Source organism: Grampus griseus (genome assembly GCF_964374135.1).
Source record: "Grampus griseus genome assembly, chromosome: 13".
Classification (NCBI taxonomy): Eukaryota; Metazoa; Chordata; class Mammalia; order Artiodactyla; family Delphinidae; genus Grampus; species Grampus griseus.
Window position 1 is genome coordinate 38,942,501 of NC_139007.1, and position 20,483 is coordinate 38,962,983.

The 20,483-nt window shown below is 42.5% G+C and overlaps 1 protein-coding gene across 1 annotated transcript in view; it reads left to right on the top strand.

Annotated features, from left to right (window-relative positions):
• ARMC2 (armadillo repeat containing 2) overlaps positions 1 to 20,483 on the top strand; it is a gene marked incomplete at its 3' end in the record, with an annotated part of 106,328 nt that overhangs the window by 47,707 nt on the left and 38,138 nt on the right. The window contains exons 9-11 of the mRNA XM_082669101.1: positions 1,889 to 1,991; positions 3,607 to 3,830; positions 18,496 to 18,641. Coding sequence (XP_082525227.1) covers positions 1,889 to 1,991; positions 3,607 to 3,830; positions 18,496 to 18,641 — 473 coding nt within the window. The remainder of the gene's footprint in view (positions 1 to 1,888; positions 1,992 to 3,606; positions 3,831 to 18,495; positions 18,642 to 20,483) is intronic.

Sequence of the window (20,483 nt, forward strand, 5' to 3'; positions counted from 1 at the left end):
TGACTACAGCTAATTTGCAGGGTTTGCTCTGAGATGTCATGAAAAGCACCAGAGCAGAGGGGCAGACAGAAGCTGCTCCATGAATAATACTCACCTCCCCCTTTCTCTCCAGCTTGGGGCTGACCACGTTCACCTTGGTATTTCCTCCAGCAAACAGCACAGTGCCTGGTACACAATAGGAGCTCAATAATATTTGTGGATCAAATATAGAATGAATCTTTTAAAAATATGTCTGACAAATTCCATTATCTTTTTTTTGTTTTACTAGCTGAAAACTCATTAATAAACAATATTGAGGGCTTCCCTGGTGGCGCAGTGGTTGGGAATCCGCCTGCCAATGCAGGGGACACGGGTTTGATCCCTGGTCTGGGAAGATCCCACATGCCGCGGAGCAACTAAGCCCGTGCACCACAACTACTGAGCCAGCGCTCTTGTAGCAGCGCATGGTCTCTAGGCATGCGGGCTTCAGTAGTTGTGGCCCTAAATAAATAAAATTTAAAAAATAAGTAAACAATATTGAAGATAATTTTAAGGATACATTTTTTCTAAAGGAATTTTTTCTTTTTTTTAGATTAATTATTTTTGGCTGCGTTGGGTCTTTGTTGCTGCACACGGGCTTTCTCTACTTGCGGCGAGCAGGAGCTACTCTTCGTTGCGGTGCGCGGGCTTCTCACTGCGGTGGCTTCTCTTGTTGTGGAGCACGGGCTCTAGGCACGTGGGCTCAGTAGTTGTGGCTCTAGAGTGCAGGCTCAGTAGTTATGACGCACGGGCTTAGTTGCTCCGCGGCACGTGGGATCGTCCCAGACTAGTACTCGAATCCGTGTCCCCTGCATTGGCAGGCTTATTCTTAACCACTGTGCCACCAGGGAAGACCCTTTTTTTTTAAGGATACTTTTTAATTATAAAATAATGACCTATATGCCATCCTTTTCACACAGATATATTTATTTGTTCAGATGACCTCATTCCTACAAATATATTCTACACTCTTGCAATGAGGGCACATAGTATTTCCATCTTACAGTAGGTTATGTCTTTTTATGCATGGTGTTCACTGTTATACTTTTGTCACTGCTTAATATGAATAGTATTGATGTTCCACAATTTATTAAATTATTCTTAAATGTTGGGTATTTAGGATTTTTTATTTTAATTTTTACTACTTTACATAAATATGCAGCTAATTTAGACCATTTGATTCAGTCCTCCTATACTGTGTTCTTTTTTTAAAGAGTATACTTCCTTATTGCTTAATTTACTTGAATATTTTTCTGTGATTTAGAAGGTAATTTTAACCTTTGAACGTTACTTGCGATTTTCTCAGAGCATTCCAGAAATAGGCTTAAATATTGTAATAAATACATATGTATTATTTAATCAAATAATATTACTTTTTCATTTTATTTTATACAAATGATAAATATAATTGTACTTTTCCCCTTTCTTTTCTTTCCTTCACCTCCATGATGTATTCTTTTCTAGGTTAGTTTAATCTGAAATTTTAGTATCCATCTTCCTTTACTTTTGTGGAAGGCAATTACTCCATTTACTTAAATTTATCAACATCAGCCCCCCCCTTTTCCTCATATATTCTTTGAAAAATAATAATTTCACATATAAGCATGAGACTTTATGAAGTAAGAAATAAAGGCTTATCATTAAAAGGTACTTACTCTAAATATCACTTACATTGTTTACTATAAGTGAGTTAATTAGATACCATAGTTGGCAAATATGAGGCCAAAACTTTTGAAAGTTGATTTCCTTAGAACTTTTATTTATGTTTTAAAAATTCTCTTGCCACACTTTTTAAATTAGATGTTTATGTTTAAAAATTATGGTATATCTTTATTTCCCTGCAGTGGAAATGTGATTTCTTTCTCTGCAGCTTAAAGTGAGTGGAAAGAATCTTCTTAATGTCTGCAAGCTTATATTTAAAATTAGCAGGAGTGAGAAGAATGATTCTCTGATTCAAAATGATGGCATTCTGGGTGAGTATTATTCAGCACTACCATTGAGCAAATGTTGTACTTGAGTATGAATGAAAAGTTTGGAGAGCAAAGTTATAATTAATGATAACTGGAATATTTTATTTTCTTATAATATGCAGAAGTTAAGTGATGCCTGTTTTTTCTCTGTCCTCTATGTTTTCCATGTTTCACTTAATGTATCCTTTGGAACCTAGGAGGATAGCCTGCTATTTTTTTTTAAATGCCTGTAGTAATAATATATAATTTATAAAGTGGTTCCTATTTAAAAATTCATTTCCTGGTCTTGGTTTTACTACTAGAAAAAATACATTTAATAGTGTTTGACATAATTGAAATGTTTGATCTTTTGATATAGTAGGAATGATTAGAACTGGGAAAACATCTATAACTGTTGTATAAAATTGACATCACAGTGTGTCAAATGTGTTTCAAATATGTAGATAGAGGAATTTTAATACATTGTAATTATCTAGCTAATAATGTATAATTCTTTATATACCCTTAAATAATTAAGATGCTTAAATAGTTACCTAAACAGAAATCTTTTATGAATTAGTATTGTTGATCTAAGGGAAGGCAGCAACATGGAAAAGGCTTTAAGTCCTCTTTTTGCAACATAGGATAAATGGTCTTCTTCTTTCTTTTTTTTTAATCCCAGCAGACAGGGACAAAGCCAGTACTGAAAGAAATTTCTAACACTGAATCAGCTCATTGAGAGTAAGAGACTAAAAACAAAGAAAGGTTCTGACAGATGATCACATTGACATTAATAAAAATTAATGTGAGATAGGCATGTTTAACTTTATCAGAGCTGCCTGGATTAATCCTAAAACCTAGTACTTGTATGTTATTTGGATGGATGTTCTTTAAGTTGTCTTGGGAAAGGGTGGATGTTATATTCGAAGCACCCCTTTCTACTGTTGAGATACTTTTAAAAGTTCCTATCTTGATTAACTTTCCATTCATACAGCAACCAGTATATTCTTTTTTTTTTTTTTAACCAGTATATTCTTAAAGGTTTGTTGAAATTTAACTCTTAAATTGCTTTGATTATTAGTTATTCTATAATAACTCAAACTGTTTGTAACCAAAAATAAAGTTTGGCAAATATTAATAAGAGGCAAGGAATGGTGGGCTTCCCTGGTGGTGCAGTGGTTGAGAGTCCGCCTGCTAATGCAGGGGACACGGGTTCGTGCCCCGGTCCAGGAGGATCCCACATGCCGCGGAGCGGCTGGGCCCGTGAGCCATGGCCGCCGAGCCTGCGCGTCCGGAGCCTGTGCTCCGCAAGGGGAGAGGCCACAACAGTGAGAGGCCCGTGTACCGCAAAAAAAAAAAAAAAAAAAAAAAGGCAAGGAATGGCACTCAGTTAAAAGAACACTTTCTTATTTACATATAATAATCCCATCTTTTTGCTGTCATTACTGTTACAGAGATTTGTCTTAGCTAAAAGTAAGCTTTCCTGTTTATGCCATGTGAGCAACTCTTCACAAGCATTTGAATGTAGGTTCTGGCTAACATTTTACAAATCGTATTTGATGTTCACATACAAGTGCTTTAATATCTCTCTTTCCAGCTGTTCTACTCATCCATTTGTAATAATTCATCTTTTTGACAGAATCATTATTGGAGGTCCTGAGAAGTGAAGGGCTGCAAGCTAACACCGAAGCTTTCTTATACTGCATGGGGGTGATCAAATTCATTTCTGGAAATCCAGGATTTCTTCATGAAATGATTGGCAAAGGTGCTGTAGAAATATTGATGAATTTGATGACACAAATAAACGAGAACACCAAGAGGTCTGGTACATGTTTGCCTAATTCAGGCCACTTGTTAGTCCAAGTAAGTATTTTACTTGAAAGAGTTAGACGTGTAAAGTTAGTCTTCATGTTGTCTAATACCACTTACCTGCCAGTGGGTGTATCGGGAAACAGTTGGGCTGTTATCTGTAGCCAGGTGAGGGTGCCCAGCCTCGGGGATCAGGGTGGCAGCCCTAGCCACACCTCTGCCCCGTGTGTGCCCATTTCCTCTGGAAAGGCTATTCCATGGCTTTTCACGGAGCAGGTCTCCAGCATGTAGACATCTATTTCCACTACCCTGCGGAGAAAGCAAGCCTGGAAGAATGAAAAATTAGCACCTCTTCAAAACAATTGCATGTTATAATCAGAATTTTAATAGGCAGAGTGTTAACTTTCAGAGTTTAAGACAGGTCTAGCTTGGAGATTGTTCATGAAGATTGGTAGCTTATATCATAAATATTGTATCTACAATAAAGAAAACAGAATTTAATGACACTGAGTGGACAGTTGTTGAGGGCGTGTGTAGACGGCGGTAGCAAAGCCAGATACATTTAGTATGACCAGGGCAGGAAGAAAAAATGTGTTAGGTGTTAGAGTTTCATAACTTCTTTTGCGGCAGATTAAATTTCATAGTTGAATTATTTTCATTGGAGCTGCTTCAGGTCTCGTATTCTTCTTTAGAAGAGATTTTACTCTTTAATAGCATTTGTATATCAGATAATAGCATCTTTGGTGTAATAATTGATGAGATTTGAAATGTGCTTGTCAGTTAATGGGGCTTGATCAAGGACTGCGTGCTCGAAGCCTTGGGGAAAGTGTGCTAAAAATTAGATTTAGGCCCTGCCTTAAAGATGCTTAAAGTGTATATGATAATTATTAATTTTGGACTTTGTGGTCTGTCTCCATTTCAGAAAAGACTGTGAAAACCTCCTTTAGTTATGAGTGATTCAAAATTCTACTGGATGTGCCACCTTTTGGCTAGGGAGACTTCAGAAACATTATTTTCATGCTGACAGTGTTATGGAGTTATTTAAATTTTTCCCTCAATGAAAATAGTTATTTGGGTTATATAATTATTATGTTTCTTGTTAAAATGCAAAAAAAGAAGTATGAGGAAGAGTGTAAAAATCACCTGAATTATTTTCACCCTTAGATAATCTACCTCCAACATTTTAGTAACCATTCTTCCATGCATTTTACATGCATATATATTATATACACTTACATATGTATAATTTTATATAATTCTTTTTATCATGAACGTCCTCTTTCTAAGAGTTGTTTTTGCTTGTTTTCTGTCACCCTCTTTTCCTCCTTGTTTCTCCTCCTGGTTCTCCCTGTTAGCCGATATTGTTCACACAGATGTGCTCAGCACCTTTTAATACACTCGTAGGTTTTCTCTTTTTTTATATAAATTTATTTTTATTTATTTGTTTTTGGCTGCGTTGGGTCTTCATTGCTGTGTGCGGGCTTTCCCTAGTTGCAGTGAGCAGGGGCTACTCTTCGTTGAGGTGCGCAGGCTTCTCATTGAGGTGGTTTCTCTTGTTGCGGATCACATGGTCTAGGTACGTGGGCTTCAGTAGTTGTGGCTCACGGGCTCTAGGGCTCAGGCTCAGTAGTTGTGGTGCACGGGCTTAGTTGCTCCGCAGCATGTGGGATCTTACCGGACCAGGGCTCAAACCCATGTCACCTGCATTGGCAGGCAGATTCTTAACCACAGTGCCACCAGGGAAACCCCACTCATAGGTTTTCAAAAATGGAATATTCTGTGCACATCTCTTTTCTATTTTAACAATAGAAAAAAAACTCAATAGACTTATTCTTTTTATTGGCAGCATAATATTCTGTGATGAAGATGTACCTCAAATTCTCAACCATTCTTCCATTGAGATAGTCTGCTTTTAATTTTTACGTAAAAGCTTTTGGAATTCTTGTCTTGTTTTAAAAAGCTCTTTCATATATATATAGTTGTCCCTCAGCATCCATGGGGGACCTGCCCCAGATACTAAAGTCCACAGATGCTCAGGTCCCATACTCGGTCCTCTGTATCCACGGATACAGTACACCGTCCGTGGTTAGTTGAATCTGTAGATGTGGAACCTACAGATAGGAGTGCTGACTGGATATATGTATATGCATTTATATATTTATACATAATTTATAAATTTAAAAATAAAAACATATATAAATGTATTTGTATAGAATAAAAATATATAATTAAATCAGTTGGTATAAAGGAGAATTGAGTATTATTGTGACCCAAAATATATCAAATCCAGAGCTAGGACCTCTGGTATGCCAGTAAGTACAGTGCACTTCTCCCTACGCTCCTCTCCTTTCCCTCTTCCCTTGCTTCGGCCTCCTCAAACGCAAAACTGACTCAGTGGGTCAGATGCCCCTTTCTTGTCCCGAGGTCCTTGCGTCCCTCTAGGGCGTGGGGGAAAGGGCACTGTAGTAACTCCCTCCTCGCTGCCCACCACCGCTCACCGGGCACTGTCATCATCTCCAAAGCCTTCCTCTGAACCTGCCTGGGATCTGGCGGGGGAGGGGCTTACACAGCCCGAGGCCTCTCTCAGGAGCGCAGTCAGCAGCCCACATCCCAGTCCAGCAGGAGAAAGGGGCCCATTATTGCCTCCACCTGAGAACGTGCTCCCGCTGTGGTCACCAAGAGCCATTTGTGTCAACTGTACACTGTCACTATGTGTATGTACGTTTACAAATTTGGGGGAAGGGAGGTATTGTTTTAGGGTATTTCATTTGCAGAATCCCCTGAACTGGACATTCCCTTGTGTTTAATTGAAACAAAGAAAAACTGTTTTGTATCATCCAAATGATAAAAACGTAAGCAACTTGACTTCACCGTAAGAACAGATGAAAATCTCTACTCTTGCGAATGTGTCGCACTGACGGGCTTTTTACCAGCTCGCTCATGGGCACATTCACCCCAACAGATCTGGCCGTGGGCAGAATTGTTCAATTACACCAGCCTTCAGAACCGGTAACTCTAGCTCAAGGCATTTTTAAAAAGCAACTTTGTTCAATTGAAAAAATAAATAAATGACTTGCGGCTGTACTAATAGAATAATGTCTGTAAGCCAGAGAGAACACAGCAAGGCAAAAAGATAAGGGCAGGACTTCCTCTCCTTTATGACTTTAACTGCTGCTAAACTTTGTGCATTCTGCCATCCGACCCAGTGCTAGAGTCGTCCTGTCTCCCTAAAGCAGCCCTGTTGGAGGCCATTGAATGAGTAGAAGGCGTGTGAAGCTGGGTCCTGCAGGTTGTGTAGGATTTGGGAAACTGTCACTGAGGAAAAGGGATACGGTGTGTTTGGGGGCTGCTGAAAAGGTAGGTCTGTCCAGAGCAGAGAGTTCCGTGGGGGAGGCGTGGGAGGTGAGATTCAGAGGCTACGGTCATGGGCCTCGAATACCAGGCTGCAGAGTGCAGACTTGGAGTAACACAGAGCGGCTGGAGGTCAGTGCAAGGGGAGGAGGAGATGAGATCAGAGTGGCAGACAGGCGGGCATGCGCGAGATGTTAAACTGATAAAGGCCGAAAAGCTGAAATGTGGCAGGAGGAAAGTGTGTCAGTGGTACGGATGGATTGGAGGGTTAAGATCTCACACACAGCAGCCCCAATTGAGAGGTGTTGCTGCAGTTATTAGATTTTAGACTGATTATAATGGAGCTAAAGGATCGAGATCAAAGAATGGGCACGAAAGATAAAAAAGCTCCTCCACAGCATAGGGGCCAGTGATGCTTAGAGGAAAAAGTACTGAAGTGTTGAGATTTTTGAAAGTTTCCTTTGCATTGTTTCTTACATATATGTATTTGTGTACACGTACATATATGTTTATTACTGCACCACTGACATCAAGAGACATTGATTGCACAAGTGTTTGTGCGGTGGCTGCTTTATGCCAGGCGTGCTTTGGGTGGTTAGTGAGGCAGTGGAGGGCAAGAGAGCTGCCAGTAGGGGCCTACTTTTTAAATTTATTTATTTATTTATTTATTTTTGGCTGTGTTGGGTCTTCGTTTCTGTGCGAGGGCTTTCTCTAGTTGTGGCAAGCGGGGGCCACTCTTCATCGCGGTGCGCGGGCCTCTCACTGTCATGGCCTCTCTTGTTGCGGAGCACAGGCTCCGGATGCGCAGGCTCAGCGGCCATGGCTCACAGGCCCAGTTGCTCCGTGGCATGTGGGATCTTCCCGGACCGGGGCGCGAACCTGTGTCCCCTGCATCGGCAGACGGACTCTCAACCACTGCACCATCAGGGAAGACCAGGGGGCCTACGTTTTGATGATCCGCATGTCCAGATAATAGTATTCTGATGCCCTATTCTTTGACAAAACTCTGGTACTTCCACGAGTTCAGTTCTACCTGTCAGATGCTTAATAGCATTTTGAGGAGAGGATGATCTTTGGTGCTCAGAGGGACCAGCACCACTTCCCACTAAGTGGAAGGATTAATATTCCCAGTCTGGCAAAACTGGAGACGGGAGTTTGTCTGCAAAATCATTAGCGTAAAGAAGGTTAATCTGTGCACGATCACTAAATTCCAGAACGTTAGGCTTTCGGGAGAGCTCCTTGAAACCTGGAAAATGAGAAATACCAGATAAAAGGCTAGGCCCTCTAGATTCCAGCATTAAATTGCATCACTTAAGGAGGTGACACAGACGAAATAGGGGTTTGTCAATATTAATCTCAGTGGATTATCAGGAGGTGTTAGGGTTCCTTTCTGGCTTATAAGGCCCAACAATTGGGAAGGGATAATACAGGAACTGAGGAAAATTCCTGGAGTCACCTCCATCAGAAAGTCTGTTGTAGTTTGCATCGTGCACTGCAAGGGGAGGAGGAGATGAGATCAGTCTCTTGTAGTTTCCATCGTGCCCCCTTTCTGGGGACTGGAGAAGAGTCTTTTGTATGCGTCACAGTCACAAACAAGCCCCAGCTTCCCTGGTGTCTCATTTGTCCTCTTGTGTCTTGGGGACACTATGTACAAAGCTGCTTTACCGTAATTGAAGCAAATCTCAAGGTACTCACATTTTCAGTTAGGTAATTTGTAGGTATATAACGTAACTATTAAACCCAGGTTGATTTAAACTAATGTTCCTATTTTTATGGATTCCTTTGTATTTCCAGCCTTTTCTTCTTTACAGCCTGACCCACTTGATCTTGAGTTCAATTCTTAGAGAAATATATTCTTTCCCTGCTTCAGATTTAACATTTTTGAAGTTAGAACTGTCTGGCGCCCCCCACCGCCCCCAGATAACATGGTTTCTTTCCTTCGTCTTACACCTGGTCTCTCTTCTCTGACCTCCAAACCTGCCGCCCAGAGGGTCCTTCAAGTCCTAATCTTTCACCCTTCTTGCTCAGTACAGCTCCACTGTCCAATTCTTCCTTTTTCTGAGCGGAAGTTTCTCAGGAAGGTCGGTCCTCCCACCCCTTGGCAGTCCCTCTCCTCCACTTTGGCTCTAGAGTGTGGGGAAAAGGAGAGTGAATTAAACAGAGATTTGACCCTGGGTAGCTCAGAAAATGATAATGTTATTGTCAGAAATTAGAGGGTTACGTAAGGGAACTGATTTGGCGAGAGGAGGGAGGGAAATGATGTAATTAGCCCTCGTGTAAAACTTGAAGGTGCCAGCAGAACAGCCAAGCGGGACTGTCCGGTGGGAAACTGGAGAGAAGACCCCGTGCTTAGCAGAGAAAGTAAAGCCAAAAAAGCAGACTTAGCGTCATCTACATGGAGTTGACCGTTGAAGTCAAGAAAGACGATGATACTACTCAAGGGGAGAGTAGAGGGAGAGAGGAGGGCTAGAGGAGGGCTGAGGACAGGTTCCATAAAATGGCCAGATTTGTGGAATAGGGAGAGACAAGAGAAGTGACCAGAAAATTCAGGGAGGACAGTGTGTGGAAGAGGGTAGAGATTTTAAGAGCAAGGATTGGTCAGCTTTGGCAAGTGCTACGGCAAGCACACGGGGGAAGAGGAATTCCGCTACTGTGTGGGGCAATCTGAGTGGGCAGGTGGGGTCGCGTCCTGTTGCAGGGGGTCTGTCCACACTCTCTTTAAATCTTAAATGATTTCTTTATCTCTGCACTTTTAAATTAAGAGATGTTTTGGGGGCTTCCCTGGTGGCGCAGTGGTTTGAGAGTCCGCCTGCCGATGCAGGGGACGCGGGTTCGTGCCCTGGTCCGGGAGGGTCCCTCGTGCCGCGGAGCGGCTGGGCCCATGAGCTATGGCCACTGGGCCTGCACGTCCGGAGCCTGTGCTCCGCGGCGGGATAGGCCACAGGGGTGAGAGGCCCGCATACCGCAAAAAAAAAAAAAAAAAGATGTTTTGATATAGTTGGGTTTTTGTTTTTTAATTTCTAAGCCCTAGAGTAAACTCCCCACCTTGGCTAATGCGAGTTCACTCCTGTATTGTGTATTCCACGTCCCGAGCACATGGTACTGTCGCCTTCCAGAGCGCTGATGGTCCCTCTGGCTTTGGGCCCGGCGGGGACAGGTCTCAGTGCTGCCTCATGGACTAGTGATGGGAGCATAGGCCTGAACTGGCGGTTCAGCTCTGACATTCTGTGAGCCTCGCCCTCCTCACCTCCCAGTGACTGGCCGTGCCTGGGGTAGAGGGTAGTCAGGCGAGTTAAACAAGATGATCTATTGAAGCACCTAGAACAGGACATGGCACGTAGATGGCACTCAGCAGAAATTTATTAAACAAAGTGAGATCAGAATTCCAAAACTTGAAGCTTCGGGCTTCCCTGGTGGCGCAGTGGTTGAGAGTCCGCCTGCCGATGCAGGGGACATGGGTTCGTGCCCCGGTCCGGGAAGATCCCACATGCCGCAGAGCGGCTGGGCCCATGATCCATGGCCGCTGAGCCTGCACGTCTGGAGCCTGTGCGTCTGGAGCCTGTGCTCTGCAACGGGAGAGGCCACAACAGTGAGAGGTCCGCGTACCGCAAAAAAAAAAAAAAACCTTGAAGCTTCAAAGAGCAATTATTTCTGATAAGAAAAAATTAATCACAACAATTAAGATGACAGAGTTAAAGATGGATTTCATCTTTGTGTATTTTGTGTGTGTGTGGCTTTCCTTTTTATCTTTTAGTTTGAACTCAGTATAGGTTCACAAGATGTTGCAAAAATAGTAGAGGGGTCCTATTTACCCAGTCACCCTGCTTCTCCCAGTGATGACATCTTACGTAACTGTAGGACATTATTAAAAGGGGGAAACTGATATGAGTACGATACAATTAACTGTTTTACTTATTTGCATATTATTTTTGAGATTAGGTGAGTCTCTTTTTGTCACAGTATTTAGTTTGGTTATTAAGCTTGCTAATTTTTTAATGATGTATTTGTTAGTGGGAAGGGGAGCTATTTCTGCTTATGAGGTTTCCTTCCTATAAAGGAATACCCAGTAGTGTAATGACCACTCGGTCATCCAACTGGCATGAGAGAGCGGGCAGTCAGAGCCTACTCTTCCCTTTCCTGGGAAAGGGCTACATATAGGCAACTCTTGTTCAACTTTGACTCTCCACGGATGGCATACCTGAAGATTTGGGGGCAGTCAGAGGTCCCAAACATGTAACGCCTTGGGCTTTGAATTAGAAATGAGAGAGAGACTAAGGCAGATGGGGAAGAAAGTTGAAGGATGTAGTTTATAGCTGAGGTGGGTGTGCTTTCTAATCCTGAACCCCTGAATCAGATTTGCCCACCCAGTCACAGGCCACACCTGCCCCAGGAGGAGCAGAGGAGAACACCTGTGCTCACCAAGCAGGAAGTGAGGGGTGGAGAGTGACCAGGAGATTATGCTAAGAAATGTCACCTCACAAGGAAGGAACATCAGGTGTGGGAAGTAAGTATTCCTATGCCACCTGCTTCTGGGGAGAGCCATTTGCTTTTCAATTGCTGTCATATCTGCTCAGTCTCATCTCTTCCCTGTAGACATATTAGTTGTGGCAATAAAGAAATGTCACTAACTTTAACATGTAATTCTGAAAATCAGTGTTATTACTCTGCAGTTCTTAAAGCATTATCTTTTTCAGACTCATTTTCCTTATTTTACTGCTCTGGCATTCTATGTAGTCTAGATGACATTCAAATTTCAGCTGTATTGATACATATAATGGCCACAACTGGAAGAATCAGCTACCTACTCATTTTACCAAGGTAACTGACATAGTGGCAGTAAATGGAGAAACAATAACAAACATAGGCAAGTGTTAAATAAGAGTCTCAAAGTAGGGCACTGGAGCTTGAGGGCAGAACCATTTCCTGCAGAAGTAGGACACTCATGGTAGGAATGTGCCAAATGGGCTCCACAGCCAGGCACCAAGCATTGCTGAGGATTGCGAATTAATATGACTTTCACATGCATGTACCTTAACTCCAAGAAAATGCTTAGGACGTTTTGGAACTAGTGGTTTCATGTATATAGTGGCATCTTACAATTGGTTTCCTTTTTCTCAGGCAGAGCTGTACTAATCATACATGAGACAATATGAAACTTCTTGGGTTACCACATGGGCTCTGGTTTTGGCATATATGTGGTCTCGATCGGGCACAAATCCAGAAAATGAATATGCTTTCATTAATAGAGGGAGATGGTTTTGCTGAGGTTGGAAAATGGTGTGGCTTTGGTCTTAAATCATTTGACACTGTTTGTGGTCTCTGGCGGCTGTGTTTATTCTTTCACATCATCAGCGGGAAGTGAACCATTTTGCAGTTGGCAGTTAAGTTGAGATAAAGCTCTAGGGATTTTGGTTATGGATATTCCAGATGATTGAGCAATAAAATGAATGCTTTTAGGAGACAGTCAAATGGAGCAGGGGAGACAACAGATGAGGAGTCGTTAGAGCCCCAGATGCCCACCTACCTGGAGCTGGTAGACTTTCTGAGCTTCAGTTTCCTCATCTGAAAGTTGGAGCTCAGGATACCTTTCCTGTCTACAACATTCAGGGAGCAAATGAGACCAAGCTCACAAGATAGCTTTATAAAAAATAAAGTAGCTGCTCATATTTTTTTCATAATAACATTCAATGTATAAAAATAAAATGACTCATGATGCTAATTTTGGTAGAGGAAGCATAATAACTTTCAGACTGTTAGTGCAATTTTCAATTGCATTATGTTCCAAAGTTTTCTTTGAAAGCCGGTTTTTTGAAATTGGGAAAATATTTCTCCAAGGAATAATACCATGATTGACGGTGAAGTTCCTGGGCTAGCCAAAGAGCCTGTTCAATTTCTGATGCACCTAAACGGGAATTCTCTGGTGGGCTGTGAGCTGCAAGCCCCTCTGATCTGGGCCAGCTCTGATGGCTGAATGCCTCCTAGGGCAGAAGAATCTGGTGAGTTCCCTGAGGACTGAGGACTCTGATGGAGGGAGAGTGCAAAGGGAGTAGAGAAGTCACCCACTCGAGAAATGAGCAGTATATGGAGGCCCAGGTGGACCAACCAGCCCTCCCCACCGTGCGCACACCCCCCTGCAGTAGAGAATGCTGGGGATGAGGCCACAGCTGCTGGGCCTGCACTGTCATTCTTAAGTTCATCCATCTAAATCAGGAGGGCCTCATATTTTAAGGCAAATATTTCATGTGTTTGCTTAGGTTTTTCAAATAATAATTGGAAACATAATTTAAAATCGATAATGAAGTACCTAAATTGATTTTTTTAAATGCTAAATCTTTTGAATTCTAATTTTGCTTTACTAAAATGCTTTTTGAGCCCTTATAAAATAATCACTTCTTGATAGAATTTTTCCCTTTAAAATGGCTCTCCCAATGTTGACTGCATGGTGAAGACTTTGAGGCCCAACTAATTCAGTGTGAGATAGGACAGCTTTGCCAAACTCACCAGGTGTTTTACCTGGAGATGCTGATTGAGGTTGGGGCCCAACCTGACGATCAAGGAGTTTGGGGAAACCCAGAGAGAAAAAGCTGCCGCAGGAAAAGTGAGCACCACAAAGCTGTAACGTGTGTGTGTGGCGCAGTCATTTTCCAGCAGTAGATTAGCGACCAGAATCACACCAGCATGTTTCTTCCCTGACACATACCCAACATTTAGGTCCCCTTTTGTCCCAGACATCATCTAACAGCTGCTAATAAGCAAGGACACTTAAATTTTTATCAATCCTTTTTGTGGATTACCAGTTCCACATTCTTCTCCTTTTTCTTCTTCCCACTGGTCGCCTTCTGACTCAGTATATCTGTCCCAAGGGGTTGCACATTAAGTGATGGGAAAAAGAAGAATGGAAACTCCTGTTTTTCAGTTTGCTCTTGCTTGGTGAGATGACAGTTCAGAGGTTGGGAATTGTTCCAGTAAAGTCCTCTAGAAGCTAAACAAGCATCTGTGTATGCATCTGACTTCTACTTCTTTTTCTTTCTTTGTCATAAAGTGTTTGACATGGCTTAAAAGATTATATGCAGTAAAATAGAAGAGTACATAACTCAGTGGAATTAGGAACAATATAAACTAGAATAGAAAGTTAAGAAAGGAACAGATACATTTCTCCCAGCACGAAGCTCGGACTTCGGTGAACTCCTGCTTTGGGTGCAGGCCCAGTGGGTGGGCTTTCCTGCGGGGTGGAAAACAAAGACTCAGCGGCAGAGCACACAGCTCATTAACAATTTCTGCAAATACATCTCTGTTAAAAAGTTGGAGCGAGGCTGAGAGTTAGGTGGGTTGACTTGGAATTTGCTTTTACTGTTACCACAGTATTTAGCTAGACTCTCCTCCCACTGATCTCTTTATATTTTTCCCAGAAAAAGCCACTTGTCTGTGCTCAGCGTTCAGCCCCAGCCCCTCCCGCAGTGAGATCATTGGCTCACAGCCAGCCTTTCAAATGGGGGGCCTTCACGGCTGCATCTGCCTGGCGACCTCCTCCTGACCCTCCTCCCCGGGGATTTAAGCTCTGATTTACCACCAGCCCTCTGCTAATGCCGGCACTTTCTTGTCAGAGGCTTCTTAAAGGGGAAAAGCCTCCTTTTCTGTCTCCTGTCTCCCTTGTCCCTTCATTTCCTTCCTCCTCCTCCTTTCCTTCTTTCCCTTCCTCATCCCCTTCTCCTGATGTGTATCATCCAGTAAGCTTTTTTTTTTTTTTTGCGGTACGCGGGCCTCTCATTGTTGTGGTCTCTCCCGTTGCGGAGCACAGGCTCCGGACGCGCAGGCTCAGCGGCCATGGCTCACGGGCCCAGCCGCTCCGCGGCATGTGCGATCTTCCCGGACCGGGGCACGAACCCGCGTCCCCTACATTGGCAGGTGGACTCTCAACCACTGCGCCACCAGGGAAGCCCCATCCAGTAAGCTTTTTATGGGCATATTTATTGTCCTCTGGGTAGGAAAAGGAATAAGAAACTGTTTGGACTGTGGAGGAGCTCACAGTGGGAGAGAAGGTACCTGAAACTAGTGGTTAGGAGTCTGTGAGGGGTGTGTAGCAGGAAGGTCTGTTCACCTGGAAGAGAAGCAATCAACCGCTGAAAAGTCTTCACAGAGGAGAAGTGAGCCTGAGCTGGGTCCATAAACCCGAGCAGGAGGTGAGCACGTTGGAGAGGGGGCGGCAGAGTGTGATGGAGGGGGACATTCTGGGCAGAGGCAGTGGTCCGTTCAAAGGCTTGGAATTGTGAAAGGATGAGGTGCAGAGTCTGAAAGATAGAGAGGGAGGAAGGGGGAGGTGAAGGAGATGAGCTTGAGGGGGGTGAACCGCGCTTTAGGAGTGAATAGCCTTTAGGATATGGATTTTGCCCAGTAGGCCACCGGAAGTCAGAGGAAGTCTTTGAACAGGGAAGGTTGGGTTTCCAGATGCTCCCTCTGGCAGCAGGGAGATGCTGTGGGGAGATGAGCCCAACAGTGGAGAGAGTGGAAGGAGCCCATGCGGGGAGTGTAGAGTTTGGGAGAGAGATGAAATGGGCTTAAACAGAACCAGCAGCCTTGAAGATGGGAAGAAGAGGTAGAACAGGTGATCAATCAGCTGTTGAAAGGGAAGGAGGGAGAGGAGTTAGGAGCCTAGGAAGGAGCTGCTGTCGTGAATGAGATGAGTAGGGAATACACTAGTCCCCCTCCAGGAAGTCCATTTTTCTTTCATCGATTATTTTTTTATTCCTCCGCTCCTTTTAAATCATCTTAAAATCCATCTACCTGAGATATTGTCTGATTCATCCATGGTTTTCTTTCTATTTATACCAGTGTTTCCTTTGTAGGTATTAATCCATTCGTCCATTCCATCAACAAATGTTTATTGAGGACCCACTGTGTGCCAGGCACTAGATTTGGGCCTGGGGGGCACAATGGTGAAAAGACAAAGTGTATCCCCTCACTGAAGCTTCTAGTATAGAGAAATAGACAATAAAACATAATATTAAATAACCTAACATGAAGTAGTTTGTGGGGGGTGTGTGGTATGAGATGAAGTTTGAGGGGTTGGCAAGAGTCAGACCATACCAGGCCCTGTACACCAAGGTCAGGAAATGGAGTCATATTCTAGGAGCAATAGACAAAAAGCCAGTAGGGCTTAGGGTGACAGAAAGGCAAGATTCTGGAATGTGTCTGAAGTTTTGCAACTTGAGACACTGTGTTGATGCTAGTGTCATATATTGAGGCATCACTATGTATTTTTCAAGTGCATGGTATATGTTTCATGTATATTATTCTGCTAGCATCACAACTGACAAATTTGGAAACATTCAACTCACTCAACTCCCTGTGCTCCATACAATGTGATTGATACAGGCAGTAAATAGATAGGGATTTAAAATCAGGTGATGTGTCACATATAAATGTGTGCTTCCACTCTTGATTGGGGCCATTTATAAAAGTTATGTATTCGGGGCAAAAGAACCATGAGCTGTCTTAACTTTTTCTAATGAGGTGAGAAAAAGGGTTGAAAGGGAGAAAAAAAACTCCACCAAAACTGAGGTTAAAACAAGAAAATCTCCTAAGAAAAATCTGGTCCCTCCTGCTGACAGCGCCCCCTGCCAGAGGTTGATTTAGGGAGCCAGAAGATGACAACAGATTGAGGTGCCCAATCTGTGAAGCCTTGGGGGCCAGGGAAGGGGAGGCGTTTGTGTGCACCGTGGGTGGAATGAATGTTCCATGATCTGCCACGGTCTCTGTCTGTCTGGTTCAGGCCAGGATTCACTTGGGCATCTGTGCTGTTTGGTGTCGGAGTGGGGAAGCCTCTGAGTTTCCCTTTGGATTGACATAAACCAGCAGTGGTCCAGTGCCTGGGCTGTCTCTGAAGAAGGAGAACAGGTAGAGCCAGGATCCGATGATGAGAATTTTCCATTTTATGGCAGTGATGGCTTGAATAGACTTAGCTTAATAGACTGCGTTGTCGATCCCTGGTAAAGTGGAATGCTAGAATAGTTTGTTTCCCCTCCAGTGTTTTGGATACTGAACCTTTCCGGGAAGAATTTACTAAATTGCTACGTAAGTGAATTGACTACAAAAGACTTGCCCACATTTATTTGAAACATTAATTTTATTTTCTCTGCTTTAAAAGGTAGTGGGTTATATTTTAACAAAATCTTTTTGTTGCGGTTGTTACAAAGGAAAACTAATCAAAGGTACATGTCATCTTAATAATTGTTTTCAAAGTTTATTAATTATGGCTTTATATTTACATAATGCTCTACAGTGTACAAAAACAGTGTTACATTTTTTCCACCTGATACACACAACCCTGGCTGGTGAGCAGGGGTTGTAACCCCCTTTTCACAGATGAGGAACTGAGGGAGCTGAGGAACGAGTGAGTGCCTCAGTCACTTATTTAGGAAGGGATTTCGGACTTGAATCTCCATCCTTTCACTCCATGGCCAGCGATCTCCCTTCTTCTGCATTTTGGGTGTGAAGACCCACAACAAAGGCGGGGATGGGACCCATGACTTTTGAGCTCCTGTTAGTTAATCAGCAGTGGCAGTGCCACGCATGCATCTCATCTCATTGAATCCTAATAACTCCAGGGCAATTATCACCATCCCCGCTTTACTGTTGAGAAAAATATGCTCTGGGAGGTTAACTAACCTAAACTGGTGAGTGGTAGGGCTGGGATTTGACCAGGCCATCCAACTTCCAAGCTGACTCTCTTAACCAGTAGCCTGCCTGTACTATCTCACGAGGAAAGATCACCCTGCATATTTAAAATTATTAGATAACAGCAACTTTCATTTTATGGATTTATTAAATTGTTCTCCATTTTCAGACAAGGGTTAAAGTACATAGCTTTTCTGAACATTTTTTACAAAATAAGACAAATTTGCAAGACATCAGTTCTTGCCACTTGGAAGAGAATGAGACTAACAGTCTTAAATATTCTTTGGCTATAGCATTGTTATTTGATGGTATTTATAAGAATATGGAACAAGGAATTTCTGTCCTGTGGAACTCATGTGGCATGTCACAGGGTCAGTGGATGATCTTATGACTTCTACTAAACCCAGATGACGATTTGCTTAACCCTGGGGTTTTGGTATACTAATTGCTTCTTAACACGAATATTTCATTCATTACTTTTGAACCAAAGTAGGCTTTCTTTGTATTCATTTCTTGGTCTTCATTTTGTGCTACTTGTGCATATAAGGCCCATGTTCTCGGATGGGAGATGCATAACAGGGCCTCGGTTTAGCTACTCATGTAGCGAAACGTATGGTATGAATTATGCTGTGCCGATTAGTGTTGCTGTATTTTCTAATTTTAAAAAATGACACTAATGTGTTTTTTTTCATAGATGACTGCTACGCTGAGAAACTTGGTTGACTCACCACTAGCAAGAAGCAAGTTGCTAAGCATCAGTGCCCTTCCCCAGCTCTGCACGGTGATGGAACAGTACATAGGTGACAAGGAGGTCTGCACCAATGTTGCCAGAATATTCAGGTAGGTAGACTAGGAAAACAAAGTAGCCTTACAAAAATGCTGATGTTTAGATTTAGGGGGTTGTTTTTAATATTTGAGTGTGTGACTGGCAAGGAATCCTGTTTTTACTTTTTATGTCACCTCAAAGAAAAGGTAAATCTAGTGGCCTGAGTTTTTAAAAAAATGATTTAAACTAATGACTTCATTTCTTATGTATTTCTGTTGTGATTCTAAACTCATTGATTTTAAGTTACTGTAACTAAAGCTGTGAGTTGTCCTAGTATTTTTACAAAACAAACAAACAAACAAAACTTCCTCTCTGCTTATCGGAGATAAAGAGCTATATCACAAAACATGGCAAACCTTCTGGTGCGCTTGGAAGCAATGCTTACGGATTTTAACTGAAAACGGAGGCCATTGCTTAGAAAGACTGATCTGACTTAATTTGTAATTGAAGGTCATTTTATTTCAGCTGTTTGGCTGAACTTTGGCTCACACATTCACTAGTCATGTTTATACTTACTTTTCTCCAGAAGCAATGATCACCTGAATCCAGGCTGCCTCAAAGCAAGATGTGGCTAAATTTCGGAACTGTCTTTAAATTATGCATTTATATTTCTTCCCTCACTGCTCTTTGCTATTGTTTTTACATAATGATCCTTCTCAAGAGACCTGGGCCTTTCTTGAACTATAATATTGTAGTTGTTTAATGAAATACAAAATTTCCTGAAGACTGAATTGGTAATTGACCCCAATATGAGGATGTGAGTCCAGCTTTGATCTTTTAGCACTGTGCTTTCCTGTCTGGGTACTTCATTCTGGGTACTTAGTCCCATTTTGAAGCACTATAAAATCATAAAAAGTTTATTTTTGTATATGGTGGCATGTAGAGATCCAATTTAATTTTTTTTTCCCCACGTGGACAGTTTTCCCAGCACATGTTATTGAATACACCATTCTTTTTTCACTGTGTTTGAATGCCTAGTCAGTAGAACACGAGGTTCCATATACTTGCAGGCCTGTTTGTGGACATTCTGTTTGGTCCGTCTTCAGACCAGTTCCATGCTGTTTTTACTATTCTGGATTTAAGTCTTGCTGTAGGATAAGATGAATCCCTCACTTCTTTTCTCCTTTAAGATCCAAATTCTTATTTTCTCTTCCTCATGAATTGGAGAATCAGCTAAAGTCCATGACAGGAACTTTGGATTTTTTTTTCATGAAACTACATTGACTGTGTAGAGTATCTGGGACAGACGTGGGGATAATTGATTAGCATCTTTATGACATCGAGTCTTCCATCCACAAACATTTGTGATGTCTTCTTCTTTTAATAAAATTGTATAACTTTCTCCAAAAAGATTCTGTACATCTTTTGTTAGATACATTTCTTCACGGTGCTTGCTGCAATTATGAATGCAGTCTTCAAAAAAAACAATTCTAATGAGTGTTGCTAGTGTTTATGGATAGTATTGATGTTTGCTTATTAATCTTGTATCCAGGACATCTTTTTGGTACGCGGGCCTCTCACTGTTGTGGCCTCTCCCGTTGCGGAGCACAGGCTCCGGACGCGCAGGCTCAGCGGCCATGGCTCACAGGCCCAGCCGCTCCATGGCATGTGGGATCTTCCTGGACCGGGGCACGAACCCGCGTCCCCCGCATCGGCAGGCAGACTCTCAACCACTGCGCCACCAGGGAAGCCCCAGGACATCTTGATTAACATTAGGTCTAAGAGTTAGTGTATAGATTCTCTTTGATTTTCTATGCAAATTATATGCAAATAAGTACTTTTGGGTTTTTTCCGATGATTACAACTCTTGGCCCCTGTCCCTACCTTTTTCTTGGGTGTGTGGCTTAGGATGTCCA